Raw genomic sequence first — 27,942 nt, forward strand, 5'->3', positions numbered from 1 at the left:
CCCCCTTGTATCTTGACCCAGAGCACTTCAGTTTGCCCCTCCTCTGACCCCATTCTACTGGCAGAGAATGTGTATTGCTCCTTGACATAGAGCGCCACACCCCCACCTTTCCTTCCTTTTCTATCCTGCCTGTAAAGCCTATAGCCGCTAATGCTGCCTGCCCAGTTGTGGGATGAATCCCACCACGTTTCTGTAAGCCCTGTTATGTCTGGGTCTGAACTGGCTATTCTGAGGGTGAGTTCCTCCTGTTTATTCCCCATACTATGAGCATTGGTATGTAGGCATTTAAGGGTTTGCCTAGCTGCATGTGCCACCCCCCGATTTGGGAGACTGTCTGGACCCCTGTTTCTTACCTGGGCACTCCTTACATTTGTCACCTGTCTTGCTCGGGTGGTGTCTCCTCATCTTTCTGTGGCCCCCTCCCTTGGTGAAGCTAGTTTAAAGCTTGCCTGATGGGCCGCATGGGCCGCATCCAGCCCCCAGGCCACATTTTGCCCACCCCTGCCTTAATGTAACTTCTAGATGGGGCCTAAGAGTGCTAGTGTTATGTGGCGTGCTTCAACATCCTTGAAAGGATTTTATGGCACCCTGCTTGAGAATCATTGCCTTGTCTTGTACGTCTCTTCAGTTGTGATCAGCAGAAGTATCGGGTGAATAGAGGCTACTTTTGAAGTAGGTAGATACTAGACCTCAGAGCAACCTTGTCTAGATTATGCAGTATGGTTATCTGCCAAAGTTTTCCTTGCACATGCTTTTGAGCCTGCCTTGTGATGGAAAGGGAAAATATTAACAGTGGCCTTTTTTCTTTGAGCAAAAAATATGCATATTTGTAAAATAGAGGCTGGGATATTGAGTTACTGTTGCTAAGAGCTTTTAACAACTATCAAACTGTCAAAAGGGAGTTAACTCCCTTTTGTCAAGTGTATGACTAAGTGAAACGTTTGGGGAAAAAGTGTTGGGAACTACTTGGTTAATTTATGATCTGCCAGATTTGTATGCAAGACCCCTACAGTATTGTTGTAGAACCTTACAGGGGTTCTGTGGGACTATTTATGGTAGAAGCTTGACAAAGCCTTAATGCATATTCCTTTTATTTATGTGTTTGACATTGATTTCAGCAAACATCACTGTATTTAGATTACTGGGGAGCAGAAATTATGCTTATAAATGTTCTTGATGACATATTTTGACATACTTCTTTAGAACATTGTTTTTATTTCACTTCTGCAGCTCTGTCTTGCCTTCTACAGAACTATTTGAATGTATATTTTTTTCTGAACCTGTTTCAAAGGGTTATAGACATGCAGACATACATGCAGATACTTTTAAATTCCTTTCAAATGTATTTAAAGGGTGAGCAAACATTAAGACATCATAATTGTTTTAAGATCCTCAGTAAACTAAATAATAGATGTTAGAAGTTGCATTTTAGGGGGTTTATTGGTGCTTTTCCAGAAAGAGTTGAGATGGCTGTATCTGTTTTCTACTGTATTAAATCTATTCCCAATACAACTTAAAATTAATGTTATTTATATTTTACAGGAGTTTGAAACTGATTATTTGGAGTTTAAAGCCCAAATCCTGGATTTTGAAAGACGCCTTGGGTCCATTCTTTGTATGGGATTTATTGACTGTTCAGGCTTAGAATCAGCATTTAAGGTCAGTAGTAAAAGCATTAAAATATTTGTCATTTAACAGTCAGCATCGTCCTAAACTAACTTGCAAGCAAGTGGAAAGCCCAAAACTAAGGGTAAAATCCAGCTGTCAGGATAGCAATGGCATTTTGTAGCAGACATCAACGTAAAAGGGAAATTTAAGATTTTAAATGCTGAAGACCTTTGTAATAAATTTATGAATGCATGCATACCCTTAGTAGACATGGAATGTTCTATGTCTAGAATATTTAAGGGTTATGAGAAATTCATCGGATTACCTATTATTTAGAGGTTTTTTTAAACGTCCCTATTCCTTAACACTATTTGTAGCATCCACATTCACTGGGGAAACAGGCCGGAAGGGAGTGAGAGAATTACAGGAACATATACATTGAATGGCCAAATGCATCCAAGACTGTACCCTTAGAAAAAATATGCCCTTTAAATGACTAAATAATAATTACAGTTGTCCTAGAAACACTGCGTCACCTACGTAAATTAAACATTTTGCAACACCTACAGTAGCACAGTTTCAGTGAGGACAAGCTAAGTGGTGTTTACCAGCTGAGAAGCAAGATAAAATAGCCCAAGTATAGTGCTGTCCTAATAAGGCTATGCTGCTTCCAATACCTGAATTATTTGAGTATGTCTGTCTGTCACTACAATGTGCTGTGTATTCATACCATCAGTTCATTAAGTTCTCAACATCTTGCAGGATCAAATGGGGAACTTACATACTTAATGACACACACATTCATAAGTGCCATGATGGATTGTGGGTCAAAAGCCTGATCCATAGCTCACTGAAAAATGTGAATCTTTCCAAAAACGTCTATGAATTTGAGATCAGGCTTTAACTGTAGAATGATGTCTGGTACTATCTTCAGAGAATTAAGTTGTTTATCTGGGTCTTCTGATTGTTGAGTTACCAATACTGTAACAGTAGACGTGTTTCCAAATTCATTAGCCTAAAATGAAGTGTTCAGTTAAACTAGTGAAACCATGATGGTTTGAAAGAACAAAGATTTATCAGACTGGAAAGACCAGATAGAAGAGAAGATTACAGAAGGATACAGGCATTGGAAGGCACCTGGAGAAAGAGAAATTGATGAGGTAGATCACACAAGGTCCTGATTCAAGTATTTCAACAGTGATAGTTATCCTGAGAGATTTTCAGTGTGAGAAAATTAATTTTAAGTATTTAATTTTAAGTATTGAATTATGGAATCTGACACTAACTTTGATTTTTATAGCTTCTAGCCATCTTTGGGCACTTTCTAGAAAAACCTATCATTATGGAGATTTTTAAGCCAAATTATAACATTTTACTGCAAATGTTTGATGAAGAGCTGGATAATTGTAAATGCTTATATGATGGGCATGTTAAGCAGGTATGTAGTAAACAAAAGCTTAGTTCTCATTTTTTCTCGTAGACTTTTAAATCGTAATAGCTTGTATCAACATTTTTGTTATATTAACACACAGGTAGAAGAAGGGAATGAGATCATAAACAAAAATATGCCATTTACTTCAGGAAATATTAAGTGGTCCAAAGAACTCAAAGGACGGATACAGACATTTTGGTCATACCTATCATATCTGTCTCATCCGTAAGTGTTCATGCACTTATTTATGTTTAGAAGGTTAACAACCTGTAAACAAGGTTTTATAATTATCTGTGAAAAACAATAATAAAACTTACCCGTGTCTCTTTCCCAGGAGTCCACTATGTGTGCCATATATACGTGAAAAGCAAAGGTGTTTTTTGTAATATCTTTTATTCACTCCCCGCACCCCAACTCCATAGTTGGTCCAATAAAAGATATCATGAAAAATATCATCTTGTATATTTCTTGGATCATCATGACCGCAACAACACCCCCACCCTTATGTACATGAAACAATATTCAAATTTTCAGAACCAGCCTCGGAACATTAACATTTCTGTATCTGCACATGTGTATCTTGTGATACTCTCAAAACTGATTTTTAATATCTGTAAAAGGGTTGTCTCATTGTTGCTGTAAATGTGACATTAAGGAAAGCAAAGTTGAAAAGCTTAGTTTCTGAAACAGTACTGTCTTATAACCTATTTAAAAAAAAGTTTTGTTCTATATAGGTAAAATTTTCAAAAGTAAAACTTAGGCTATTTGCATAAGTTGTTTATAGCAGCTGGTTTTAAAAATTGTACCTGTATCTTTTATGTCCAACCTTTATATTTTTAAGAGGCAGCACTATGAACAGAATGTTTCATTAGGAGAAAATATAGTAACTTCAACAGTGATGATGAGAAATTGATACTGTTTTAAATTCTGAGGGATGGCCTTTCACAACTCTGGGAAATGAGTGCAGCCACTGAGAAGGATGATGCTCATCCTTCCCCTAACTGTCCTTGTACTGGCTAAAACTGATCTATTCCCACTCTCGATCTTTTCAGATTTTTATGTGGCTTGACTGATAAGATTATTAATAACTAAAAATAAATATTTAGAATATATAGAACTTTCTGCACATTTTAGTAATTGGTGGTAAAATTTGCATCTAAATTGATTTAATAAATTATGTTATGTTTTAATGGAAATGGACTATATGAGTTTTATTTCCCTCACAGAATCTTGGAAGGTCCTGAAGCTTCTTTAGTTTATCAGAAATATTTAGAAATGTTGACTTTACTTGACAGTTATGAAGATCACATCTTCAATGAGTGGAAAACTAAAGTGGATGAAGTTTGTCAGTTTAATTTAAACCAACCTTTAATTAAACGTAATCTGGAAAGTGGTCTCCTGAGTGTGAATTTTGACCCTAAGGTATTTATTTAACGTGTTACAAATTATTGCATTTTGGTCAATGTTGTTCCCTTGATTTAGGAATACGAAACTGAAAGGGGCCTTCTGGGCCATTGAATCAAGTCCCCTGCATTTGCAGGATGTCATTATTCAAAGAAATCCCCAAAATTACCAGTTGAGATACTTACCCACAGCTACAAGGAACAAGACCACACACTACAGAATTATCTTTATACCTTAGCCTGGAGGCTTCTGTTACATGACTCCATATCGCACAGGCCAAATGGTGTATGGTAATCTTTGTCCTGTCATGTCATTCTTCCATAAATTTATCTAAGTGAGTCTTGGGCATGTAGTTTCTTTGCCCCTGCTACTTTACTTGGACAACCACTTCAAAATTGTTTCCCTGATAAAAATCTTTCTTGAAGAAACTGAGATTTTTAAATTGGCAAGATCCTTAAAGTGAATATCTTCAGTATATGACTAAATTCCAATTTAATGCTAGGAAAATAACATTTGCTTTCTCTGCCATTTCTATGATCGTTTATTTCACCATCTTAATTTTTCAGTTGGAAAATTATAGTTCTCCTTTGCCTGCATGGGAGAGAATTCCAAACTACAGAAATAAAGAAAGCTATTGTAATAGTATTTGATTTCTCTGGAGGCAGCTGGAAGAAAATAATTATGATGATGATAATAGTTGGCACTTACTGTATAGTATAATATGCAGCATTCTTTATTTTCAGATTGCTAAAATTTGATCCCTCATTCCCATACTACTAAATTCTAACCAAGGTGTTGCATTCTAATAGGCTCTCATGCCATATTGGGCATGTCTGCGTGTGCCTTTTTAAATGGGCTTAGCCTAAAATCACCAGTTTTAAGGCACATTTAAGGGTGCATGTCTACACGTGTGCATCTTTAATGCACTTTAAAAATGGTGATTTAAGGCTATATAAGCCTAAATTTGATACCTGCATAGAGCAGGTATCAAATTTAGGTGCAAATAGCTAAGTTGCATTAGTGCACGTATAGATGTGCTAATATGTGTTGACACAGTGTGTGCCGATGGGGACACACCATGCTAATGTGACTTAGCTATTCACGCCTAAATCTAATGTGCCTTAATGCACATTAACACGTCCACGTGTAGATGCGCTTCTAAATTGCCTTAATGCGCTTTGCTTAAGGTGCATTAAGTTTAGGCATGCATAAATACATGTGTAGACACACCCATTGTATCTTATTGCCTTAGTATTTCAGGTTATACGCAGAATTAAAATGAAAGCTTTCTTGTACCTCCTGAAATGAAACAAATAAGAGGTACAGCTTCTTTATTTGTTACAGCTAGTGGCTCTACTGAGAGAGGTGAAATACCTACTGATTTTAAACCAGACTCGCATTCCAGCTTCAGCTTTATCATTATTTGAGAAAAAGAAGACTTTTAATAAGGTATGTGCTTTCAGAACATGAAAGACGTACCTTTTCTAGCTCATATTTATTTGTGTGTGTGTGTGCACATGCTTCGCCTGCTCCAATTATTCAATAGGTGTGAATAATTTATTCTATTATTATACAATCTAGGATAACTGTGGAAATGCACCCTGAAACAGGGAACCCATGGGGCACAGTGAAGTTTGGAATATTGGGCACTGTTGCTACATGCCAGCTGTGCAGGGACTTCAGGGGGCTGGAATTGTCAGAACGTGGATCCAATATATTCTCTGCTCTAGTGACAGAATCCCCAGTAGCCCACTGAAAGCTGGTCTCTTTAAGGCCTTCCCTTCTAGTGTGAAGACACCACTGAATAGGTGCTCTGTACATATTAAGGAGCACCTAGACATTCATATAACAGCAGGGGCTTTGCACTGAGTGTTTTAATTCATGACTATCTTTCTATGAAAATAGTACATTGGAAACCTTGAACTCATTGTTCAGTGGTACAACAAGCTTAAGCAGACTATTCTGGAGGTGGAATATCCCCTGATTGAAAATGAACTGAGGACTATTGATGATCAGCTAAAAAAAGCAGAAGTAATATTTACATGGCAAAAAGAGAACTGCTGGGACTACACTGAGCAAGTAAAAACGACAGTGCATCACTTGGAGCAGAGAGTTCAACAGTCAAAGGATAACATTAAAACAATTCAGCAGATTATGAACGCATGGACAGAGCACACACTGTTTTCCAGGAAAGATAATAAGAAAGAAGCTTTGCTAAATCTGGAAGACAAAGCAGACAGAATTGCTAAGAAATACAAACTGCTACAAGAGGATAGCTTCCGGATCCATAAGCTTGTAGAGGTAATAAGTACATTTTAAGTGAGCCTCTAATTTGAGGAGTGAGTAATACACAATTCTTGTGATGATTATTCATAATCACACAATCTGTATCTGATGAAGAATGCATTTCAGTTGCTGACTAGTAACCTATATTTGTAGTGACAAAAGAAAAGCTAAATGTTTAGCCTCCTAGACTGCAAATTGTTAGTATTTAACTGAACACATATATTGTGTATTTAATTAGCTAATTAATTATGCAGATGGGATAAATCTTTTTATAATTACTATATAAAGACTTCAGTGGCTCCAAATATGATGCTTGGATTTCTTTCTCGAGTCCTTGTTCAGAGCAGAACCATAATTTAAGGATAAATCTTAAAAAGAACATACTAACAAAATAAAAGAATAATCTTGGCACACTTTTGAAGTAAAAAGGGCTGTTTAACCCACTAGACATAATTTTTACCACACTGGGAATTATGGTTTAAGATGAATCATGATAGAGTTATTGTCTCAATTTCATTACCATGGTTCCTGGAACTAAATTTTTCTTGTGATTTCCATAGGCAGTCACCTTTGCAGCTGGAGCTGTTCCATAATCTGTTTTGCAGAAGACATTCTGAAATATTTTGTTCTAAATTTTGAAGATTGCTTGAGTTATCTGCCTAAATATGCATACATAATCAAAAGTGTTTAATTTTCCTGTTGTTTATCAATGGTCAATAAAACATTAAAGTCCCTAAATATCAGCTGCTGTGTTGCATGACTACTGATGATCTGCAAGAAAGTAATTCGGAATCAAATCCTCTTCTGAAAAAATATTTCCCCTACTCTCACGCCAGTTTATTGCATCTTTTTTCTTTTTTCCTAAATATTTTTGATTTATTACTGTCATTTGTAATACCACTAATTTGGGAACATCATCATGTCCACATTCTAGTCTAAATTTATTTACTCTGGTAGAAAAAGCATTGCTTTTAATTAAGAATAGGACTGGATAAAGATTTTTTTGTTTTTCAGTATGTCATATTTAGCTGGATCTAAAGGGATGATACTGGAGTGCAGAACAAGCAGTGATGTGCTGCTGCAGCACGCAGAGGTATTCTTTAAAAAGGGGAGTGTTGCACCAAAATTGCAATTTAATATAATAATTTGTGTTCTGATCTCCAGTCTGATCCATGCAAGAAAGGCACTTTCTTTTATATTGACTTCCACTGAAGTGGAGAGTGTGTCAAACAGGTCCTCCAGGCAGTTCAAAATACAATAGTGGGGTTCTACTTGGTACAATAGATGTCACTGGAGTCTTGTTTTACTCTTTGTACCTATTAAATGAAAGAGAATAGAAGCAGATATATTTTGAATGAAGAGTAATTTATGCTAGATACTTGTTTAATTAAATTGTTTTAACTGTTTTTTATTCTTCTTTGTGTTCCTTTTTTCCAGGACAACTTAAAGCTCCTCAAAGCTGATTCTGCTTCAGACTCTTGGAAGAGTTATATAGAGTATATTGATGATATTGTAGTTGATGGTTTATTTAATTCTATAATGCATAATTTAGATTACTTCTTGGAGAATACTGAGAAAAATCGGAAGCCTGTTCCACTTTTTCAGGCACAAATAATTCTTAATGGCCCAGAGATTGAGTTTAAACCTTCATTGGATAGAGATGCTGGAGATAGCTTTTATGACCTAATAGATGAACTTTTGGGCAATATTTTCAAAATATCTGCCCAGGTAAAGAGAGTAGCAGCACATCTGGAAGTAGAACATTATCAGGTATTTTTATAACTTTGTCTTCTATAAAGGAACAATAGATTTAATTGTAGAATGGCAATTCAGTTGTATGAGTTCTGCAAATTAATGTATAACTTGCAAAAAGCATTAGTTCTTGTAATCTTTTTTTTCCTTACAAGCCCATCAATAAACTGGAGACTTAAATTGTGAGAATTGCATGAGATTCTGAGTAATTGTAATGGAATGATTTGCAAAATATTTCCTTCTGTTTAAATTACTTTGTTTTTAGGATTTACTGGATATGGCCCAGTATTAAGCAAATATATAGATTGTTTATGAATAGTTTTTAGTGGAAGTGAGGAAGAGTAGGGCATCATTTCTCAGTCTTGCATTACATAGCAAATGTAGAGTAGCTAATTGTTTGTATTTATATAATTAGTATACTACTTAATATATTTAGTTTACTGATTCATAAACAACTACTTTTTCCCTCTGCCTAGAATGATATGGATAATATGTCAGAGTTGTGTGAAATCAGACAGGAGATTTTGAACAGAGTGGCAGATGTTACCAGAAAAGCCCTGGACTACAGAAATTCTCTTGACACCTACGCCTATCTGTGGATAGATGATAGATCTGAGTTTATGAAGCAGTTTCTATTGTATGGACATGTTTTAACAACTGAAGAGATTGAAGCTCATGCTGATAATGGAGTGCCTGAACAGCCTCCTACTACTGAACAGTTTAAAGAGCAGGCAAGAGAATGAACATTCACATGCATTTTTAACTAACTTCATATCTGAGTGAAATTTGGAAGAATATCTACATAAAATATATTTTTTATCTTCTCTAGATTGACATTTATGAGAATCTTTACATTCAGATGAGCAAGTTTGAAGACTTCAGAATTTTTGAAAGCTGGTTTAAAATTGATATAAAGCCTTTCAAAATGAGATTATTAAATATTATTAAGAAATGGAGCTGGATGTTCAAGGAATATCTTTTGAGATTTGTCACTGAAAGGTAAATATATGTTGTATCAGAGCTACAATTATTGTAACTTCCTATTTTTCTGCTTATCAACAGCGATAATCATGTAATGCTTTAATGAGCTGAAGTCTGCCCTTATTTACAGTCCCTACAAAGGTATACCCATTTCTGTAAACTTATTTGACACTCTGTAAATCTGGGCAGAATTTGTGCTAGTGAAACTGATTTATAATTTGCATCCATCGATATTAAAGGTAGGTTATAATAAGGTCACTTTTCATACAACATGGCAATCCTTTTAACTATGATATCACATGTGATGTAAATACTTATTTTTATACAGCTGAGCACATGTGAATCCCAGTGAAGTCAAACTGAACTGTAGGGGCTTAGTACCACAGGATGTCAGGTCAACACTGGTTTAAGGCTCTAGTTGCATAGGACACGTTAAATATGTGCAGTATTAAAGTTAGAACGTTCTGAGCAGTCACACAGTAATGTTTATTACAATCTGTAACATGCACAGCTTGCTATTGTTGGTCCCAGCCTTAGCACCACACCAGCTTTGAACTGGCTCCAGTGCGGTGGTGGGGCTGGAACCTTCCAGGGCTGCAGACATCTGGCTTTCAATTTGATCCTGGAGGAACCTGACAAGTGAAAGATCCAGGATCCTTTCTTTTGACATTTATGGCTTCCCTTATGCCACTTGGAGATTTAATAAAGCAGAGGAGTGAGGACTGAAAATTCCTCTAATTTCCACAGATTGATCCAATGATAGCTGAACGTGTTGCATAATACAATTTGGAGGCATTTCTCATGCAGAAAGTAATAATTTTGCTACAATACGATCACACTTAGCATGTGTTTTACAGCTTGGATGCATGGTCGCTTGCATTTTGAGGGCATTTAGCACAATGGAAGTGTAATGTGCAACATGGCCCCAAGATAACAAATATGTAAAACATAGATAACCCTGAGGCCAGGGGAGAACATTAGTTTCATGGTGCTATGGGATCTGATCCCTGATTCTAGCACTTGAGAAGCTCCCCCCCCATCAGCTCCCCCTACCCAGCACCTGTAAACTCACACGTAGAGCAGCCTATGTAAAGCAGGAGTGGGAAGGAGTGGGTGTCCATCAGCTACTCTGCCACACGTTCAGTTTAAGGCACAAAGGTGCTGTGGATGCTCCAGCACATATGGAATATATTTTTGGCTGGTTTGCCAATTTAAAGCAGGATAAAACACTTGAACATGTGCCAGGTTACCATTTGTCACATGGTTAACACATTGTGTGATAAATTTAATGCCTGATAGAGGGGCCTAAAGCAAAGTACCATATTTTCTTATATACAGCATACCATGGAATGTAATGTGCCTTATTTTTGAAAGAATGAAGAATTTTGTTTCTAGAGTTGTAGCTTCATAGAGCAAGGACAGAGCCTAAACTTCAGCTGACTCAACTTCCCCTTCCTACTTAAGTAATACTAAAACCTAGCTGCTGCTGAAAATTGCTCTCCCTGGATGGATCTATGATTTTCAAAAAGCTAATGAGTCTCCAGGGCTGTAAAATAGGAGGAGAAAAACTGGGGGCAGTTAACTGACAGCAAAATTTTCCCTGAACAAGGTTAATTTGATTTAGTGGAACATCAAGACCATTAAAAAGGAGAAATAATCATTAACACCTGTGGAGTGAATAACATTGAGTCATTAAGTCAGTTAACTCCTTCAGCTTCCTGAATAGTAATGTAACATCTGTTGCACTGTGGAGCAGGAATAAAAGCATGGTGCTTCTTTCAGTCAGAAGATCAGCTTCCCCACTTAAAAGATTCACCCCAAATCTTGTGGGAAAAGATGCATGTTATAGGTGAGAAAACATGGCAGTTTAACATCTCATATATTCATTCACACTTATATAGAAAAGGATTTTCAAAGAAGAAATGTGCATCTCTTTTTTTTTGATAGTCTGACTGATTTAGAAGAATTTATAAAAGTGACCAATGCTGGACTTGAAAGACAGCTGCTAAAGGGAGATTATAATGGACTAGTAGAAATCCTCGGACACCTTCTGGCTGTAAGAGACAGGCAGATAGCTACAGATGAGCTCTTTGAACCTCTGAAAGAAACCATTGCACTGTTGGAAAGCTATGGACAGAAGATGCCAGAACAAGTTTATGTCCTACTAGAGGTACTGTAAGATTTAAAATAATACTCCATCTATGGCCAACATAACCTGAGCATCTTGTGGAGAGACAACTTTTGCATTTACTTCTGAACATGATGAAGTCCAAGGTTATTTCTGTCTCTAGGAAATGAATTCTGAGACTAAGTCCAGCTCTTGTGAGTGCAGGCTTCTAGTTAATATATTATTTGACCTTCCACAGCTTCAGGGACATATTTCTGTTATGGCCATTGAAAAAGGAAGAAGCTCTTCAATAGGTAGATCTATTTTCATGAAAGATTTTGACTGTCAAGGGTGAAACCTTAAACTAGATTCTGGATTCTGTAGCAGCCAGTAAAGAGAGCAGAGCACTCAAACTGGCATGTGGTGTTAAGCAACCTACTTCATCTTGTACCTGTTTCAGGTTTGTCAGGTTGGGTGATTTCAGTTCTAGATATAAGTTGCAATAATCACACTTGAAGATTATATATACATGAATTATTGTAAAAAAGGTGTAATTGATAGGAGAGGATGCAGTCTGCTGGCTCAAAACTATATGGATGTTATAGTTGTTGGGGGGTTTTCAACCCAATGTCCAGTTGGCCATCCAGAAGTAAAAAAAACCCCCAAAAAACCAAAAACACAAGATTCCAAAACAGCAGATCAGGGAAGATACCTTTTTTCTAACATTCTGTTAGTGCAGGCAAGTTTTTCAAAGTATTTCCCTCTTCTTACCAATTTCTCTTTAGTCACATTTTGTCCAGGAAATTTTAAAGCCTACAATTTGAAATTTGTTTTAACGAATAGAACAGTTTTCATCAGACACATAAGATATTTGAAACTTCACATGTCAATACAAAAATACAATCTGAGGTGTTTAAAAGCCAAGTTAGAATGGGCTAGAACAGTGGTCTCCAACCTTTTTATGGTGAAGATCACTTTTTGTAAGTAAAGGGCACCCCAGGATCTACCGCCCCCTGCCTCCCGGACAAACTGCCCAGGCTCTGACCCCGCTCACCCAGCCTGGCCTGGGTGGCAGGGGGTGTGGCTCAGCCCAGCCACATGTGTCCTGCTGCTTCCAATTGTGGAGCCTCTGACAGACTGAGATTGACTCAGAGGCTCCATGATCGACCAGTAGATCGAGATCAACTGGTCGGTGACCACTGGACTAGAACAAAAGCTAAACTTTTTTTTCTTTTTTTTTTTTACGTTAACATTTTTTGAAAGAGAAGTTATTTTGCAGAGGCTTCAGTAAAGTTAATGGTTGAGGTTAGGCTCTCATTTACCTTAGCTTGGGTTTTTCTATTTATTTTCAGTTTCATTTATGGCTGGGAACTTCCTAACCGGTAGTGGGTTCTGAGCTCCCATTATTTACTTTGAGGAGGGGAAAGCCTCTGCTTCTGCTTTTAGGGAGGCAGGAATTCACTTAAGTAATGTTTTGAGATTGGGTAATAACACTCTGCTTTATTAGCAACAATTGCTTTCACCAGCCACACAGAGTTCTGCAGTCCCTCAGCACCTTAGCGTGAGACTGAGGCACCTTTTAGTATGTTTTGTTGGTGCAAGCAGAACTGTACCAAGATGCTCCCTGCATTTGATAGCTCCAGAAGGGGGAGTCTCGTAGAGTTTATTCATCTGTGTACAGCATTGCACTAACACAACTATTCTGTTTCCTGTTTTAGAACAAGTGTGGACAGAGCTTGCTTGGGATATCTGTATGGCTTTACCTTGCTCTGTAGCTTGACCTCCCCTTCATGTCTTTCCTTGGTCTGCACTGCTTTTTAAGTCATGTTTCTGTCCGCTTTTCTGTGTTTCCTTTCTGCCAGTACGAGAAAAACTGCTGCCATCCTACCCAGATTCTGTGCCAGCTTCAGCTTTTCATTCATGCATCAGAGTCGTCTCTTTCCCTTTTAAACTGTGAACGATTCTTACTGGGTAACGTAACGCAAGCTCGTGAGACCACATGCTTAGGTTGCTTATCCTCCAGCCCTCCTTTGACAGCATCCCTCCAGCTGCTGTTGTTCATACCACTGCTTCCTGTCCTGTTTCCTTTTTAGACGGCTTGCCATGGGAAATTTAGGCAGGATTTCCAGCCATCTGCTGCTTATCTCCATCATCCCCACTGCTGTTAATCACAACACTGAGAGATGGGCCAGCTTTCAAAGCACTGTTAAATGTTCTGTGGAGCTGGACTGCATAGCTCCACATGGGACCTTTCCTCATCTACAGAAAAGTAGCAAATGTCTTTTTGTTTGTTTGTTTTGTCATTTACCAACCTTCCTTCCCGCCCCCACCCCCGTCTGTATGTTTTACAAAGGTTCCATAGCAAGGAGTGACATTCAGACGTATCCATACCTGATGGATCTATTTATAAATTAATTGAAATGGCTTTTATTTTCAACCCATATTTTACTTCTTCATGAATCTGACTTAACTCTAGGCTAGAATGTGCATGCCTAAAAAAAGTCTTGGGCTGAATTTCATTCTGATGTACTCCAATGTAAATCATTTAACTACAACCATACAACCACTGAAAGATTTAAACAGAAATGCCATTACTAATAAACAAAAACTTGAGCATTGTTTTGAACGCTATGGAGTTATATACTCTAGCGAGACTGCAGTCAAACAGGAAGAGCTCAAAGGATTACCACAGTTTGAAGCTATAGTGGATTTAGACAGTAAGCCTACATTAGAAGATTTGCAGAAAGCCATTAAATCGATTTTTCTGGGAACAAGGCCTCCAGCACAGGCTGTTCACCTGCTGAAATCTACAAATGTGCCAATGATGAATGACTTTGAAAGCTCCATGAAGTTATACTGCTGTGTTGAAAAGAGGACGTGGTACCATAAGATTTCAAAGATGCTTTGTTCATACGATTTTGCAGAAACAAAGGGGATAGAAACTACTGTGACAACTGTAGAGAGATTTCTCTGTTGAACATTGTTGGAAAAATTGTCACTCACATCATGCTCCCTAGGCTAAAATCTCTAGGTGAAAAAATGTCTTGAAAGTCCATGCGGTTTTGGCGGTTCTGAGATTTCCTGTTTGCAGATGACACAGTCTTAGTTGCCCACAGTGAATCTTCCCTGAAAAATATCTTGTGCATATTTTCTGAATCATGCAAGAGTTTCGGGATGGCAATTAGTCTCAAGAAGACTGTATTCATGTACCAAGGGGTGAAAGAACCAATACCTGACATCACTCTGGAGGATAAATCTCTTGGTGTCATTGACAGTTTTTGCTACATGGGTTCTCCAATGAGCAGGAATCTTGACCTAGTGAACTGACTAACAGAATCAGAAAAGCAGCTAAGAATTCAAGGCTATTACAGAAATGTACACAGAATAACAGCAAACTGTCAGCTGAGGTGAAGATACAACTGAGACTTGTATGCTGTCATCCCTGCTTTATGGTTTACAAACATGGACTACATATGTTAGGTATATTAAGAGACTGAACAGCTTTCCAATGAGATGTCTGCGTAAGTTCCTGAAAATAAAGTGGGAACACAGAATACCAAGCACAGAGGTAATGAAGCACACAGAACTGACACACTTAGAAACCACTATCAAGAAGAAAAGGTTGTAATGGATTGGCCACATCAGGAGAATGGGAGAAAACCATATCCCTAAGAATATATTGAATAATGAGATTTGAGATGGCTCTAGAAAGCAGGGCCACCCTCTATGGTGGTACCACAACATGCAAAAATTATATGACGTTGTTCAACATCAGGGTGGAAAGCTGGGAGGAGTGCAGAGAATCCTGTCTGATCTGGAGGGAACTTCTGCTACTGGGTGCAGCTCAGCATGATGCGGCTTTGGTCCAGAGGATGGAAGCAAAGTGAGAAAGAAGAATACAGCATGATGTAAATTTGGACTCCAACTTGGACAACAGATGGATGCATGAAACTGTAACAAGCTGTGTTGCTCTTGAATTGGGCTTGTTAGCCACAAACAGATTCAGCTGTCATCTTATGATAACTCTTACGTGTACACCACGATCCAGGGGATTGATGTTTGCCTATTACAATTGCACAAAAATAGGGCTAGAAGAGACCTGAGGAGGTCATAGATTCATAGATGTTAGGGTTGGAAAGGACCTCAATAGATCATCAAGTCCGACCCTGCACAGGCAGGAAAGTGTGCTGGGTTCAGATGACCCTAGCCAGATGCCTATCTAACCTCCTCTTCAAGACCCCCAGGGTAGGGGTTCCCCCCTTGGGAGCCCATTCCAGATTTTGGCCTCTCTAACTGTGAAGAAGTTCTTCCTAATGTCCAGTCTAAATCTGCTGTCTGCTAGTGTATGGCCATTATTTCTTGTAATCCCCAGGGGCGCCTTGGTGAGTAGAGCCTCACCAATTCCCTTCTGCACCCCCATGATGAATTTATAGGCAGCCACAAGGTTGCCTCTCAACCTTCTCTTTTGGAGGCTGTGAAGAGGTCCAGGTGCCCTAGTCTCTCCTCGTAGGGCTTGGCCTGCAAGCCCTTAACCATACAAGTAGCCCTTTGGACTCTCTCCAGGTTATCCACATCCCTCTTAAAGTGTGGCACCCAAAACTGCACGCAATATTCCAACTGCGGTATGATCAGTGCCTGATAGAGGGGAAGTATCACCTCCTTGGTTCTGTTTGTCATGCATCTGCTGATGCATGATAAAATACAGTTAGCTTTGCTGATGATTTTGTCACATTGACATTTCATGTTCATCTTGGAGTCCACAAGGATTCTGAGATCCCTTTCCACTTCCATGCTGCCGAGCAGGTCATTTCCTAGGCAGTAGGTGTGCTGGACATTTTTCCTCCCTAGGTACAGCACTTTGGTCATCTAGTCCAACATCCCGTTCAAGATTGGAACATGCATGTCAGAAAAGATTTATCTTCAAACATAAGAAGAAAACCAGAACCCTTTTTGACATTGTATTGGAAGATGCAGAACAACAGTGACTTTTGAAGGCCTAGAAGGATTGAATATGGAAAAGTAGAAAACCATAAATAATACTTTCATCATTAATTTGTGTTAATTTGGAATGCATTTGAAAGAAGAGCTAAATCTCATGTTATCTGCATTTACAAAAAGTCACTTTCTTATTTGGTTTTGTACACTTACTTTAACAGAGTGTACAATTATTAGCCTAACTGTGTTTACTTGCCCCAAAGATTCAAAATTATAATGTCTTCTTTACAGTTTACCAAATTACTGCATTACCTTGCAGTGATTTCCAGAAAATTATGCACTACTTATGGTTTCCCTCCTACATTTTATTCCAAACTGCTCCTTCCTATGTCTTTTAAAAGAAATTAGCTAACTTCTGTTAACTTGGTTGAGGAGTGGTATTTGCTTTGTGTTTATGTAGTATAATGGATTTTAGTCCGGATTTAGTTCTGTAGCCATTTCTGCACTATAAATACTATGGACCCTGAACTAGTGGTTAAAGGTTCTGAGCCTAGAGGTCCATGACACTAACATAGTTAAGGCACACCAGCTTCATAACCAATGACACTCAAGCAAGGGAAGTGCTTAGCATCATATGTAACTACCTATTGATTCCTCTGTTTAAATGACTTAGTAATGACTCACATTTGAGACACTTGGCATGGTCTGCAGCTTAAATTTCTACCTCTGGAGCTATAGCAAGAGTATACCGACACTGATACCTACCCTAGAATAGCTGTATTTCTTGCTCTGCCTGATGCAGGCCTTGGTCTTTCACAGTTATTGGCTGGGCTGGATAGATGGGTTGAAGTTTCTCTTGTTTCTTTTTTAGAAGAAATGTAAGGTGTGCGTGCTCACTCTCACCCTCTTGCTTGCTCTCACTCTAACCTTGGTGCAGAAAAATTTTGAAATCTTGAAAAACTTAGTGGATGGAAAAATCATCTCCCATCCAGTGGTACCTATTAAGTATTGCATCAACGAGAGTTGAAGATTCTAGCTACTGTGAAGGATCTACTCAGCACAATATTTTAGTATAATGTTTGTAAAAACAAACAAACAAACCTCATTAGACTCATTATGTTGTAACTTTTAAAATTAATCCCACTTCGCAAAAGGTACTATTTAATATATGTAACCCAATTACTTTGCTTGAAATAGCTAAATTAGAATATAAGAACAATAAAGATGAACTGTTCCATAAATATTGGATAGTTTTTGGTTTGCACCAGTATGTAGTTTTTAACTGAGATATTTTACTGTGTTTAAAAGTTCAAGTTTCCTAATATGTAATTTTCCTTTGTTTAACAGGACTTGCCTGAAAAGTGGAATGCCACAAAAAAAATTGCCTTGTCTGTAAAGAATGAAGTAGCTCCTCTTCAGACTGCTGAAGTCACAGTTATAAGAAAAAAATGTGGTTTGTTTCATGTAAGATAAATTCTGAACTTGGAATTCTAACGTGTTGTGATGAGAACAGGATCATTGACAGAATGTATTTGTGTGCATTTCTTTCTTTAGGGAAAGCAGATGGAATTCAGAGAAAGATTTAAAGTGAAAGCTCCTTTTCACTTTGCTGAGAAAAATCCATATGTTCTTCTTGATAAGGTAAAAGGAAAATCTCCAGAAGTGCATATTCTTCTAGTAATCTTTCAGTACAAAATTTAAAGATGTTTCAATTTACATGTTAAAATAACTGGGCATTTTCTATTTGGCATGAAACTCTTAGACACATGGAAGTTTAATATTTAACTTACCCATCTGTAGATCTTTATATAAGTACCAACACCACCTTGCATGATTTCTTTTATTTCTTTCACCGATTGCCCAGTGAGTCAGAAATGTATATTTATTCCATTAAAACAAATACAACAGTGATATATATATAATGTGCTTAAAATTATACATCATGTTCCTTATGTATGACTACAAATATACTGTTGGTAGTCCTCTGACATATTAGACTGAAAGAAAAACATAACATTTTTGTAGGAGTTGCAATAGGCATCTGTTTTCAGGTGTACTGATTTGACTGTCTTTCTGAGCTTACCTATCTAGTAATTACAATGATTAGCGTTCTTTTCCTTCTCAAGGCAAATCAGGAACTTGAGGCACTGGAAGAAGAAATGTTACTAATGCAAGAAGCTGCAAACCTGTTTGAAGTGGTTGTTTCAGATTACAAACAAATGAAACAATGCCGCAAAGAAATACAGTTGCTGAAGGAAGTGTGGGATATTAATATTTATGTTACAGTAAGAGGTTTTGTTATTTAAGGAAGTATTACAGAAAGAAAATTTATTCTGAATTCTGCTGTGTTTACCCTTTTATATAAAACGTTTTAGAGCTGACATACTTGTTGAATTTTGTTGTTAACAATTAACATTTTTCTTTAAAAGGCAGATGCCACGTTTTAAAGAAAATACTGAGATAAAAATATTAACGTACTCTATTTTAATTAAATCAATCCCCAAGCATGACATCTTAAACTGAAGTTATGATCATAATGATATATGATCAGTAACAAAAACAACAACTTGAAAATAACATTGTTAAAGTAGTTAAATGCAGAAAGCAAGAAAATTCAATGTTAGGTTAAAGGAAATTCAGTGTTAAAACAATTGCAGAAACACATTTACATCAGGAAATTTGAAAAGAAACACAAAAAGCCATAAGTCCCTTAATTCTATCTTCTTAACTTTACCACTCCTTGTACCTTGTATAGCTGTGAAATCTGCCCCCACAGAAGTCAGTGGCAAAACTTGCATTGAATTCAGTGGGGCCATAATTTCAGGACATCAGGTCTCCATAAAGGTCTGTAAACTCTTGACATCCTGAGTAAGATAAGAGCACAGAGAATGAAATGAGTAGGGTATATTATGAGGACTGACAAGAGAAGATAAGAGGTAGATTTTGCAAGCTGAGGTGGAGCATATCAAACTTGGAGGTGGATCAAGGCAGTAATGGACAGATAATGTAGAAACTGATCTATAAGAGATAGGTGAAGATTCTATAAGGTGGAAGAAACTGTGCAAAACAGGAAGAGATGGAAGGCTTTAGTTAAGTTGATTATAGCCCCTCAAGATCTGTGAAATGAGAGAGAAGGAAAAAGGAGCATAATTTCACCTTACATGTCATTTAGGGGAATCACAATGTTACAACTACTGCACTACACATGTTTAAACACTTTGGGCATTTGTACACATGATGGCCATCACAATGTACATGTGACGAAAACGTGATTTGTGTGGCTTAATGGCGTCACACATTACACATGCACCAGTTCGGGGGGTTTTAGATGAGTTTACACTGTTGAAAACTAAACTGCATCCAGACAGTTGCATTGCAGCTGTCCGCTCACCCCGCAGCTGCGGGAGAGGCAGGCAGGCTCCACTGGAAAAAAGGGAGTGGACCCCTCACTCTTTCTGCTTTCAGCTGGCACCTGATCCTTTTTTTTTTTGGCAGACCCTGCCCACCTCTGCTGTGGCCGGGGGGTGAGCTGCTTGTGGGATGAGCAACTCCTGAGCTATGGGGGGACCCTGGTGCTTCTCTCTGTGGCAGCGGCACCCCCCAGAGCTTCCTGGGCAGGCTGCTAGCAGGCTAGGTGCTGCCGCAGCTCGGAGGCATCACTTGGACAAATCCAACATTTCCCCAAACCCGCCTGTTGGAAGCTCACTGGGTGATGCTTCCTGGGCAGGCTTGGGGGGCAGATGGATTGGACCAGGTCCTGTCTTTGAGCTGGTGCAGCACCCAGCCCGGTAGCAGACCACTGGGATGGCCCCAGGGGTCTCCACTGCCACTAGGGAAAGGACCACGGCCCCCCCACATCTCAAGGGCTGCTCAGCCTGCCAGCAGCTCATCCCCCCGCCATGGGCAGTCTCTGGTTCAAAATAAAAAAAAAAAAAGGATCAGGCCCCTAGCCATAATGTGACAGAAAAATTGAAATGGTGGGTTTCAATTAAAAACCCACCGTTTCAATTTAGAGGGCATAGAATAAAACCCTGAGGACTGAACCCCTGTCACATGTATAAGTGCCCTTTATCCCTGGCAGCCTGGAGGGTATACTTTAGCATTTCACCTGTGACTACAGAAATCTTAAACTATTTCCACAGTGATCTATGCAACAGAGAATATATAGCCTAATCGCACCAGTACACACTTTGGTGCCTCACAATGGGTAGTAAAATAAGGAGAGGCTAAGTTATAATATAGAGTACACATTTCATATTGAATGGTATTATGTGTAGTAGCCATGTTATGCATTAGAACAGTAGGTTATAGAGTTCATCCTGAATTTTAAAGACCAAGCTACAAGTAAAAGTGAACTACTGAGTACTGAACTATAAATGTAGATCTACTTATATAAAGCTGCATGTTGTAAAGTTCTACTTGCCTGAAGAAAGCAGTTGTTTGATAGACAAGCAATAAAATAGTTAGGGTTTTTCTCCCTTCATCATACTTAATTTAAAGGCCATGTGAATACATTTTTGTGGCAGTTTATGCTAATTTCATAGCTGTGTGTGGATATCCTGTGTAGAGATAAGTCACGTGTATGCAAGTAGAGATACTGATGCAGTACTCTGTGTACATACAGAGTACATGTGCATGCAGCTTTTCTGGCCTTATCAGAGACTAAGCATGAAGTGGCTTAAATACCTGCCTTCAGCTTTACACTAGAAGAAGATGGATTATTTAGTGTAGTTTTGGGTAAGGGTAATGTGCCTTGGAAAGTGAAGTTAATATTTCAAGAACTGGGGCTATCAGTGAATGCTAGACCTACCTATTATACCCATTTATCTATTATATGGCATTAGCTTGTTTTCACCAAATGTTGTTGACGCTTTTATCTGTACTTACTGTTTCAGAGCAGCATTGATGATTGGACTAAAACCCAGTGGAGACAGATTAATGTGGAACAGATGGATGTAGAGCTCAGAAGGTTTGCCAAGGCAGGTTCCATATCTGTCCATTTCTACAATTTATCTATCTCTGGGCCACCCCTTTCTTACTCTCCCCACCCACTTTGTGATGTTGTGGAGTATTTGTTTCTTTTGTCCAAGCTGAACATTCTGGAACTTTTTTTTTCTTTATAATTTAATACTCTGGCTTAGGTTTATATCCCTGTGGATGTACATGGTACAATCATGCTGTCACTTTTTTTAACTGAAGCAGTATATAAGAAAAATTAGAAGGGCAAGGTTTATGTGGCACTTCAGCAGATGAAAGACATTAGTTTAAAGACTGAAAGTGGAATTTGCAGAGGTATATATGCTCTCTTCTGAGAGAGAACTCTGCAATTCTTAAATACTGGAACCTGCAGGAGATATTCATTCGCAAAATGAGGACATCACCTATACATCAGATCTTTTTTTGGTTTAATATATCAATAATGCTTTGAGGGTAGATGGTCTAGAGAGGAGAGGGGATAGGTTCATACAACAAAGGAAGACTGGACAAAGAACAGGAGAATTGGCAGGACCATAATGTAGGCCTGTACCTTTATATGAAGTATAAAGCATAGATTTACATTGTGTGTGAAAGAGAGGCTCAGTGGGCCGGACTCCTCTTCCCTCCCATATTAATTTAGTTCTAAACAGTGTCATCATTACCCCTGAGACTTTGACTTATGTGAGAGAGGAATTGGATTCACTGTAAATCCCTCTGTTTGTTTTAAACCACAGTTTTAAAATTATTATTCTGCTGTGGCCAACTGCTAAACAACACTTAAGTCTGCTGCATTTTTGTACCTGTGAGACCCCTCATTATGTCAGGGTATTGACTCTTACAGGCAAGTAGTTTTCATAGATTGGATGAATGGATTGCAAGGTGGATAGAAAGCTGGTTGTATTGTTGGGGCTCAACCAGTTGTGATCAATGGCTCAATGTCTAGTTGGCAGCTGGGATCAAGTGGAGTGCCTCAGGGGTTGGTCCTGGGGCTGGTTTTGTTCAGTATCTTTGTTAATGATCTGGAAGATCAGATGGATTGTACCCTGAGCAAATTTGCAGATGACACCAAGCTGGGGGTAGTTGTAGATATGCTGGAGGGTAAGGCTGGGATTCAGAGTGACCTAGACAAATTGGAGGATTGGGCCAAAAGGAATCTCATGAGGATCAACAAGGACAAGTGCTAAGTCCTGAATTTAGGATGAAAGAATCCCATGCAACAGGCTTGGAACCAACTGGCTAAGCAGCAGCTCTGCAGAAAAGGACCTGGGGGTTATAGTAAACAATAAGTTGGATGTGAGCCAACAGCATGCCCTTGTTGCCAAGAAGACTGACAGCATATTGGACTGCGTTGCCAGCAGATTGAGGGAAGTAATTATTCCTCTCTATTTGGCATTGGTGAAGCCACATCTGGAGTATTGTGTCCAGTTTTGGGTCCCCCACTACAGAAAGGATGTGGACAAATTGGAGAGAGCCCAGCAGAGGGCAACAAAAATGGTGAGGGGGCTGGGGCATATGACTTATGAGAAGAGGCTAAGGGACCTAGGCTTATTTAGTCTGGACAAAAGAAGACAATGGGGGGGATTTGGTAGCAACCTTTAACTACCTGAAGGGTGGTTCCAAAGAATATGGAGCTAGACCATGGGTGGGCAATTATTTCAGCTGGAGAGCTCCTTAACAACTTTTGTCAGCTGTTGAGGGCTGCAAGGGAAGCTCCACCCCTTGACAGGTGCCCAGCTCCCTGATTGCCATCTTGGAACCAGAAGTTCTGCCCCTAACCCCTTACCTTTGAGACTAGAAGTCCTCCCCACCAAAAAGTACTCCTTTTTTTTTTTGACGGGGGGGAGCATCTTGGAACCGAAAAAATAATCATATAATAAAAATACAACATCTGCTATAACGTACTTTTAATTGTATTTCAAAAAATATTTTTGTCCTGATTTACATGCGTTTGTATAGTGTGTATAGAGGCAATTCCATAATAGCTCAAAATAAAGCCTTACTCATGTATATTGTATGTAGGGGGGGAAGAAGGTGTGGGTGGGTGTGGAATGTATGTGGAGGAGAGTTAGTACAGGGATGTGGGGGGGTGTTTGGGTGGGTATGGGGTTTGTGGGGGGTTGTGGGTGTGTGTGGGATTTGTGGAGGGGAAGGGTGCTGGGCGGTGCATGTAGGGCGGCTCCGGCTGAGTCCCAAGAGCTGCATATAGTGGCACAGAGCCAATTCAGTCTGTCCTGGCTTAGCTTGACCCACTTGATGCATCTTCGAGCTGAGATGGACCAACTCTGAGCCAGCAGGTAGGGCTCCCAGCACTAAAGGCAGGAGCTACACACCATCAGACTGGGCCAGCTCCATGCCTCCACCTGGGGTTCCATCATTCCAGCAGGGAGCCACACATAAAGGCATAGGCATGAAGCCAACCTGGCCCAGCCCAGTGGTACACAGAGTGCCAGGAGCCGCATATGATGGCATTGAGCTTGCCCAGCTTGATTGCGTGTGGCTTCCCGCGCCTCCCGGTTGGAGTCGCAGGGAGTTCTGGGCCACTGGGCCAGGTCGGCTCTGTGCCTCTATACGGGGCTCCCAGCTGGGGTACCAGGATCCCCATGGAGGTGGAGACACAGAGCTAGCCCTATCCAATGGCATGCGATCCAATGTGCTTCCCACTGGCTTTCAGAGGGGCAGTTGTGGGCTGGTAATAATGGTCTTTTGGAGGGCCCCCACAGGCCAGATGGAATGGCTTGGCAGGCCAGATTTGGCCCGTGGGTTATATTTTTCCCACCTCTGAGCTAGACTGTTCTCAGTGGTGATGGATGACAGAACAAGGAGCAATGGGCTCAAGTTGCATCAAGGAAAGTTTACATTAGATAAAAACTTTCTCACTAAGAGGGTGGTGGGGCAATGGAGTGGGTTACCTAGAGAGGTGGTGGAATCTCCATCCGTGGAGGTTTTTAAGCCCTGGCTTGACAAAGCCTTGGCTGTAATTATCTAGTACAGGATGGTCCTGCTTTGAGTACCCTAACTTTTTATGATTCTTCTTCAGAGGATGAATTGTTATTTTTATTCTGTTTCTTAGGAAATGTGGTCATTAGATAAGGAAGTTCGCTCCTGGGATGTATACATAGGTCTGGAGTTAACTGTGAAGAACCTGATGACATCATTGAAGGCAATATTAGAGTTGCAGAATCCTGCAATAAGAGAGAGGCATTGGTATCAGCTCATGAGCGCAACAGGTGTAAGTATTCATCTATCCAATGGCATCTCCTACCACCAATATAGCAAAGTATATTTACAATACAATACAGTAAAGTGACTGACATCAAGTATATTAAACTTTTAGTGCCAAGAATGAATGAACCATATCTTGTTGGGATAAAGAGGAGGGTTTTGAATTTCTGGATCGTTAGAATGCTTTCTGTATTAGGAAATGAATTTATAGTTTTTACTCAAACAACATGCAACCTTATTTGTAATATTTTTTAAAGGTCAGTATTGGCCTCAAAGGAGGCCAGTAAAAGAAGTGGGGTTTTTTTGGATTTTGTTTTTAAATTGTGTTTGACAGGAGCCATTAAAGGTAAAATTCTGGTTCTCTGTTTGCGTCTAAGGGCACATCCCTATGAGCATGCACATGTGGTTTGTAACACCTCAAAGCAGTTTGAGGCATGTTCACCCATTCACCGTGCTGCATATTTGTAGCACAGTGGCAAAAGTAGATACTGGGAGTTCCCAGTATAGAAAAAAAACTGCCCCATGTTTAAAGAAAGCAGCATGGTGCACACAGCAGCAGTATGTGCCACCAGAAACCAGAGCCTGGCCGGGCAAAGCAACACTCTGGCTGCCGACCAGGCTCCAAGTGGCCAATTCAGCACTGCTGCTGCCCCAGGAGGTCCCCAGGACCCCTAATAAGGTTGCTGGGACCATCACAGGTGCTGGCCACAGCCTCCCCTACCCCATATAGGTCATTTTGCCATGCAGCAGAATGCACATGCAGGGGGTATGGCTGGGAACAAATAACAGTGGCACAAATATGTGCCACTGCTATTTGTCCTATGGGAAACGTGCTTCTGCATGTGCGTGCCTGTTGGGACATGCCCTAAATGGCAGCTTTCTAATCATATGTGCGCCAAAAATGCCACTTACACACAAGTAGCTATTGTTTCCTTAGTACTATGGAAATGTAAGTGTGTACATGCACACTGAGCATACACAACAAGCTCTACACTGGTTGGGCATGCACATAGTTACATGTGTGCACTCATTTTGAATGCATACCTTTGTCTAGGTCACAAAAATGTAGTTAGTCAAAAACCCAAGGTTAGCAGGTGTTAGACTGAAGAGGAGGGCCTATATTGTCTGCCTGCTGGTCCTGGGATTGCTGCTGAGAAATAAGGCCTGCCCATTCGTTCCCACTCTGTGTACCCAAGCCAACAATTAGGCAGCATTCAGGTTTACAGTGGTCCTGAGATCTCTCTGCTCCCTTTCTTTGCTTTCAGACTCTCCTGAGGAATATTGTAAGACATAACTATTGCCTAGTTCCAGGCTTGGTTCTTGTTTCTCTGAAGCAGTCCAAGTGCAAAAGAATTAATCATGTCAAGTAGTATGTCTTCTGAATTACAAATATGAGAACAAAGTACAATTTTAAGAGAGTTGAGTGATTTGGATTAAATCAAGGCAATAGGACGACTGAATGTTTAGAGTTCATGAAAGGATGGGGCATAACAATGAATAAGAGGTGGTGATAATATAGCACAAGAAAATGGAATTTCTAGAATACTAATTATATATAAGCAGTTCCATAACTTCAGTGAAAGCTGTACAAACTAATCTTAATTTGCCTTTTACTCACTAATTCTGAAGATTTACCAACAGTGTAGACAAGCAAGCATAAAAGTATTTCTGTTGCCTTCTGCATAGAACCTTACTAGTCCCAAAATATCTATTTTTCCCTGAGTTGAAAGACAAAAATAAAAAGTCACAAAAGAATTTTAAATGTGTTTTCTGTAAGGATATTCTTAAACCAGATTCTTTAAAATTGACATTGTTCTTGTATCTTTTTTCTCCTAATGATAATACATAGTTACCATACAAATGACAAAAGCTTAGCCGGAATCCTTAGAAAAAGTGAAGATCTGTAATGGGCAGCAAACCATTCCTGCCATGAAAAGCATGTGGGCAGTTTCTAAGTCTGACCCATTAGGTAATGGATGTTGATATTGGGCAGCGATCTCCAAACAGGATGAGCTTCTCTGCCATATGGATGATGTAATATAAAGAACAATGATTGTCTTAAATTTTAATTTTTTTATGTCTTAACTTTGATACTGTTGTGCAAGGGCGGGCAATTATTTTGGGCGGAGGGCTGCTTACTCAGTTTGGCAAGCTGCCAAGGGCTGCATAGGTGGTCACCATCTTGGGACCAATGTCCCAATGTCTTGGGACCAATGTCCCAGGGCGGGCACTGGTGGGGCCTAGAGCAGGGCGCAGGCTGGCTGGGGTCTCTGAACCTGGGCTGGGCTGCACCAGCAGCAAGAGCGGGGAGCTGGCCCGGTTCCATAGAGCTCCTGCTGGCCGGGAACATGTACCCCTGCTGCCCTGCTCTGGGCCCTGCTGGCACTGGCCCCAGGACACGAGGGTGGGCTCCACACTTCTGCACCTGCTCACTCCCAGTGCCCCCCAGCCCTGCAGTACAGGCAGGGGGCAGCATGCAGCCCCAATGCCCTGCTCACTGGCAGGAAAGGAGCTGGTGCTGAGCGCGGGGAAAAGTGGCCCCTCCCCCACCCTGTGGCCGGTGCTCCCTGTTGCAGCCACTCACAGCCAGCACAGGGCTGTCCTGAGCAGGCACAGGCAGCCCTACGTGAGCTGCAAGTGGCTGCAGTGTGGGGCACCAGCCATGGGGTGGGGAGGGGCCACTTTTCCCCTGCACTCAGCACCAGCTTGTAACCCGCCCCCATTGCCAGCCTAGGCCCTGCGCCAGCTCCAGGCTCACCCGTCGGGGCTGCTCTGTGGCTGCAGCAGTTGCAGTCCCCCCGCTTGCCATGCCAGACAGTGTTTTTGCCACCACCGCCTCTGTGCTGCCCAGCACGCGAGCTCCGGGCAGGCAGCAGCAGGAAACACTGCGTGGTGCAGCAAGTGGGGGGACTGCAGCTGCTGTCACCATGCACAGCCCTGAGGGGCAAGCCCAGAGCCAGTGCAGGGCTGAGGCTGGCAGCAAGGGCGGGTTACAACCTGGTGCTGAGCATGGGAAAAGCAACCCCTTGCCTGCCACGTGCCCACTGCCCCATGCTGCAGCTGCTTGCAGCCCGCCTGGGGCTGCCTGTGCCTGCTCAGGAGAGCCCCACGCGGGCTGCGAGTGGCAGCAGGGAGCACCAGCCATGGGGTGGGCGAGGGATCATTTTTTCTCTAGCCCCTTCCCCGTCTCGGGTCCTTCCCCGCCCTCCCCCCCCTTACCTGAGTTTCTGGTGTGGTG

The 27,942-nt window shown here is 40.3% G+C and overlaps 1 protein-coding gene across 1 annotated transcript in view; it reads left to right on the plus strand.

Annotated features, from left to right (window-relative positions):
* Window positions 1-27,942, plus strand: part of DNAH11 (dynein axonemal heavy chain 11) — a 337,309-nt gene that overhangs the window by 45,289 nt on the left and 264,078 nt on the right. The window contains exons 9-23 of the mRNA XM_019508567.1: window positions 1,543-1,659; window positions 2,909-3,046; window positions 3,141-3,265; window positions 4,267-4,462; window positions 5,789-5,893; window positions 6,350-6,745; window positions 8,168-8,500; window positions 8,959-9,213; window positions 9,312-9,481; window positions 11,411-11,633; window positions 17,853-17,969; window positions 18,060-18,146; window positions 18,632-18,790; window positions 21,401-21,484; window positions 24,553-24,711. Coding sequence (XP_019364112.1) covers window positions 1,543-1,659; window positions 2,909-3,046; window positions 3,141-3,265; window positions 4,267-4,462; window positions 5,789-5,893; window positions 6,350-6,745; window positions 8,168-8,500; window positions 8,959-9,213; window positions 9,312-9,481; window positions 11,411-11,633; window positions 17,853-17,969; window positions 18,060-18,146; window positions 18,632-18,790; window positions 21,401-21,484; window positions 24,553-24,711 — 2,664 coding nt within the window. The remainder of the gene's footprint in view (window positions 1-1,542; window positions 1,660-2,908; window positions 3,047-3,140; window positions 3,266-4,266; window positions 4,463-5,788; window positions 5,894-6,349; window positions 6,746-8,167; window positions 8,501-8,958; window positions 9,214-9,311; window positions 9,482-11,410; window positions 11,634-17,852; window positions 17,970-18,059; window positions 18,147-18,631; window positions 18,791-21,400; window positions 21,485-24,552; window positions 24,712-27,942) is intronic.

The sequence above is a fragment of the Gavialis gangeticus genome, unplaced genomic scaffold, assembly GCF_001723915.1.
Source record: "Gavialis gangeticus isolate Ggan-Ray unplaced genomic scaffold, GavGan_comp1, whole genome shotgun sequence".
Taxonomy (NCBI): Eukaryota; Metazoa; Chordata; order Crocodylia; family Gavialidae; genus Gavialis; species Gavialis gangeticus.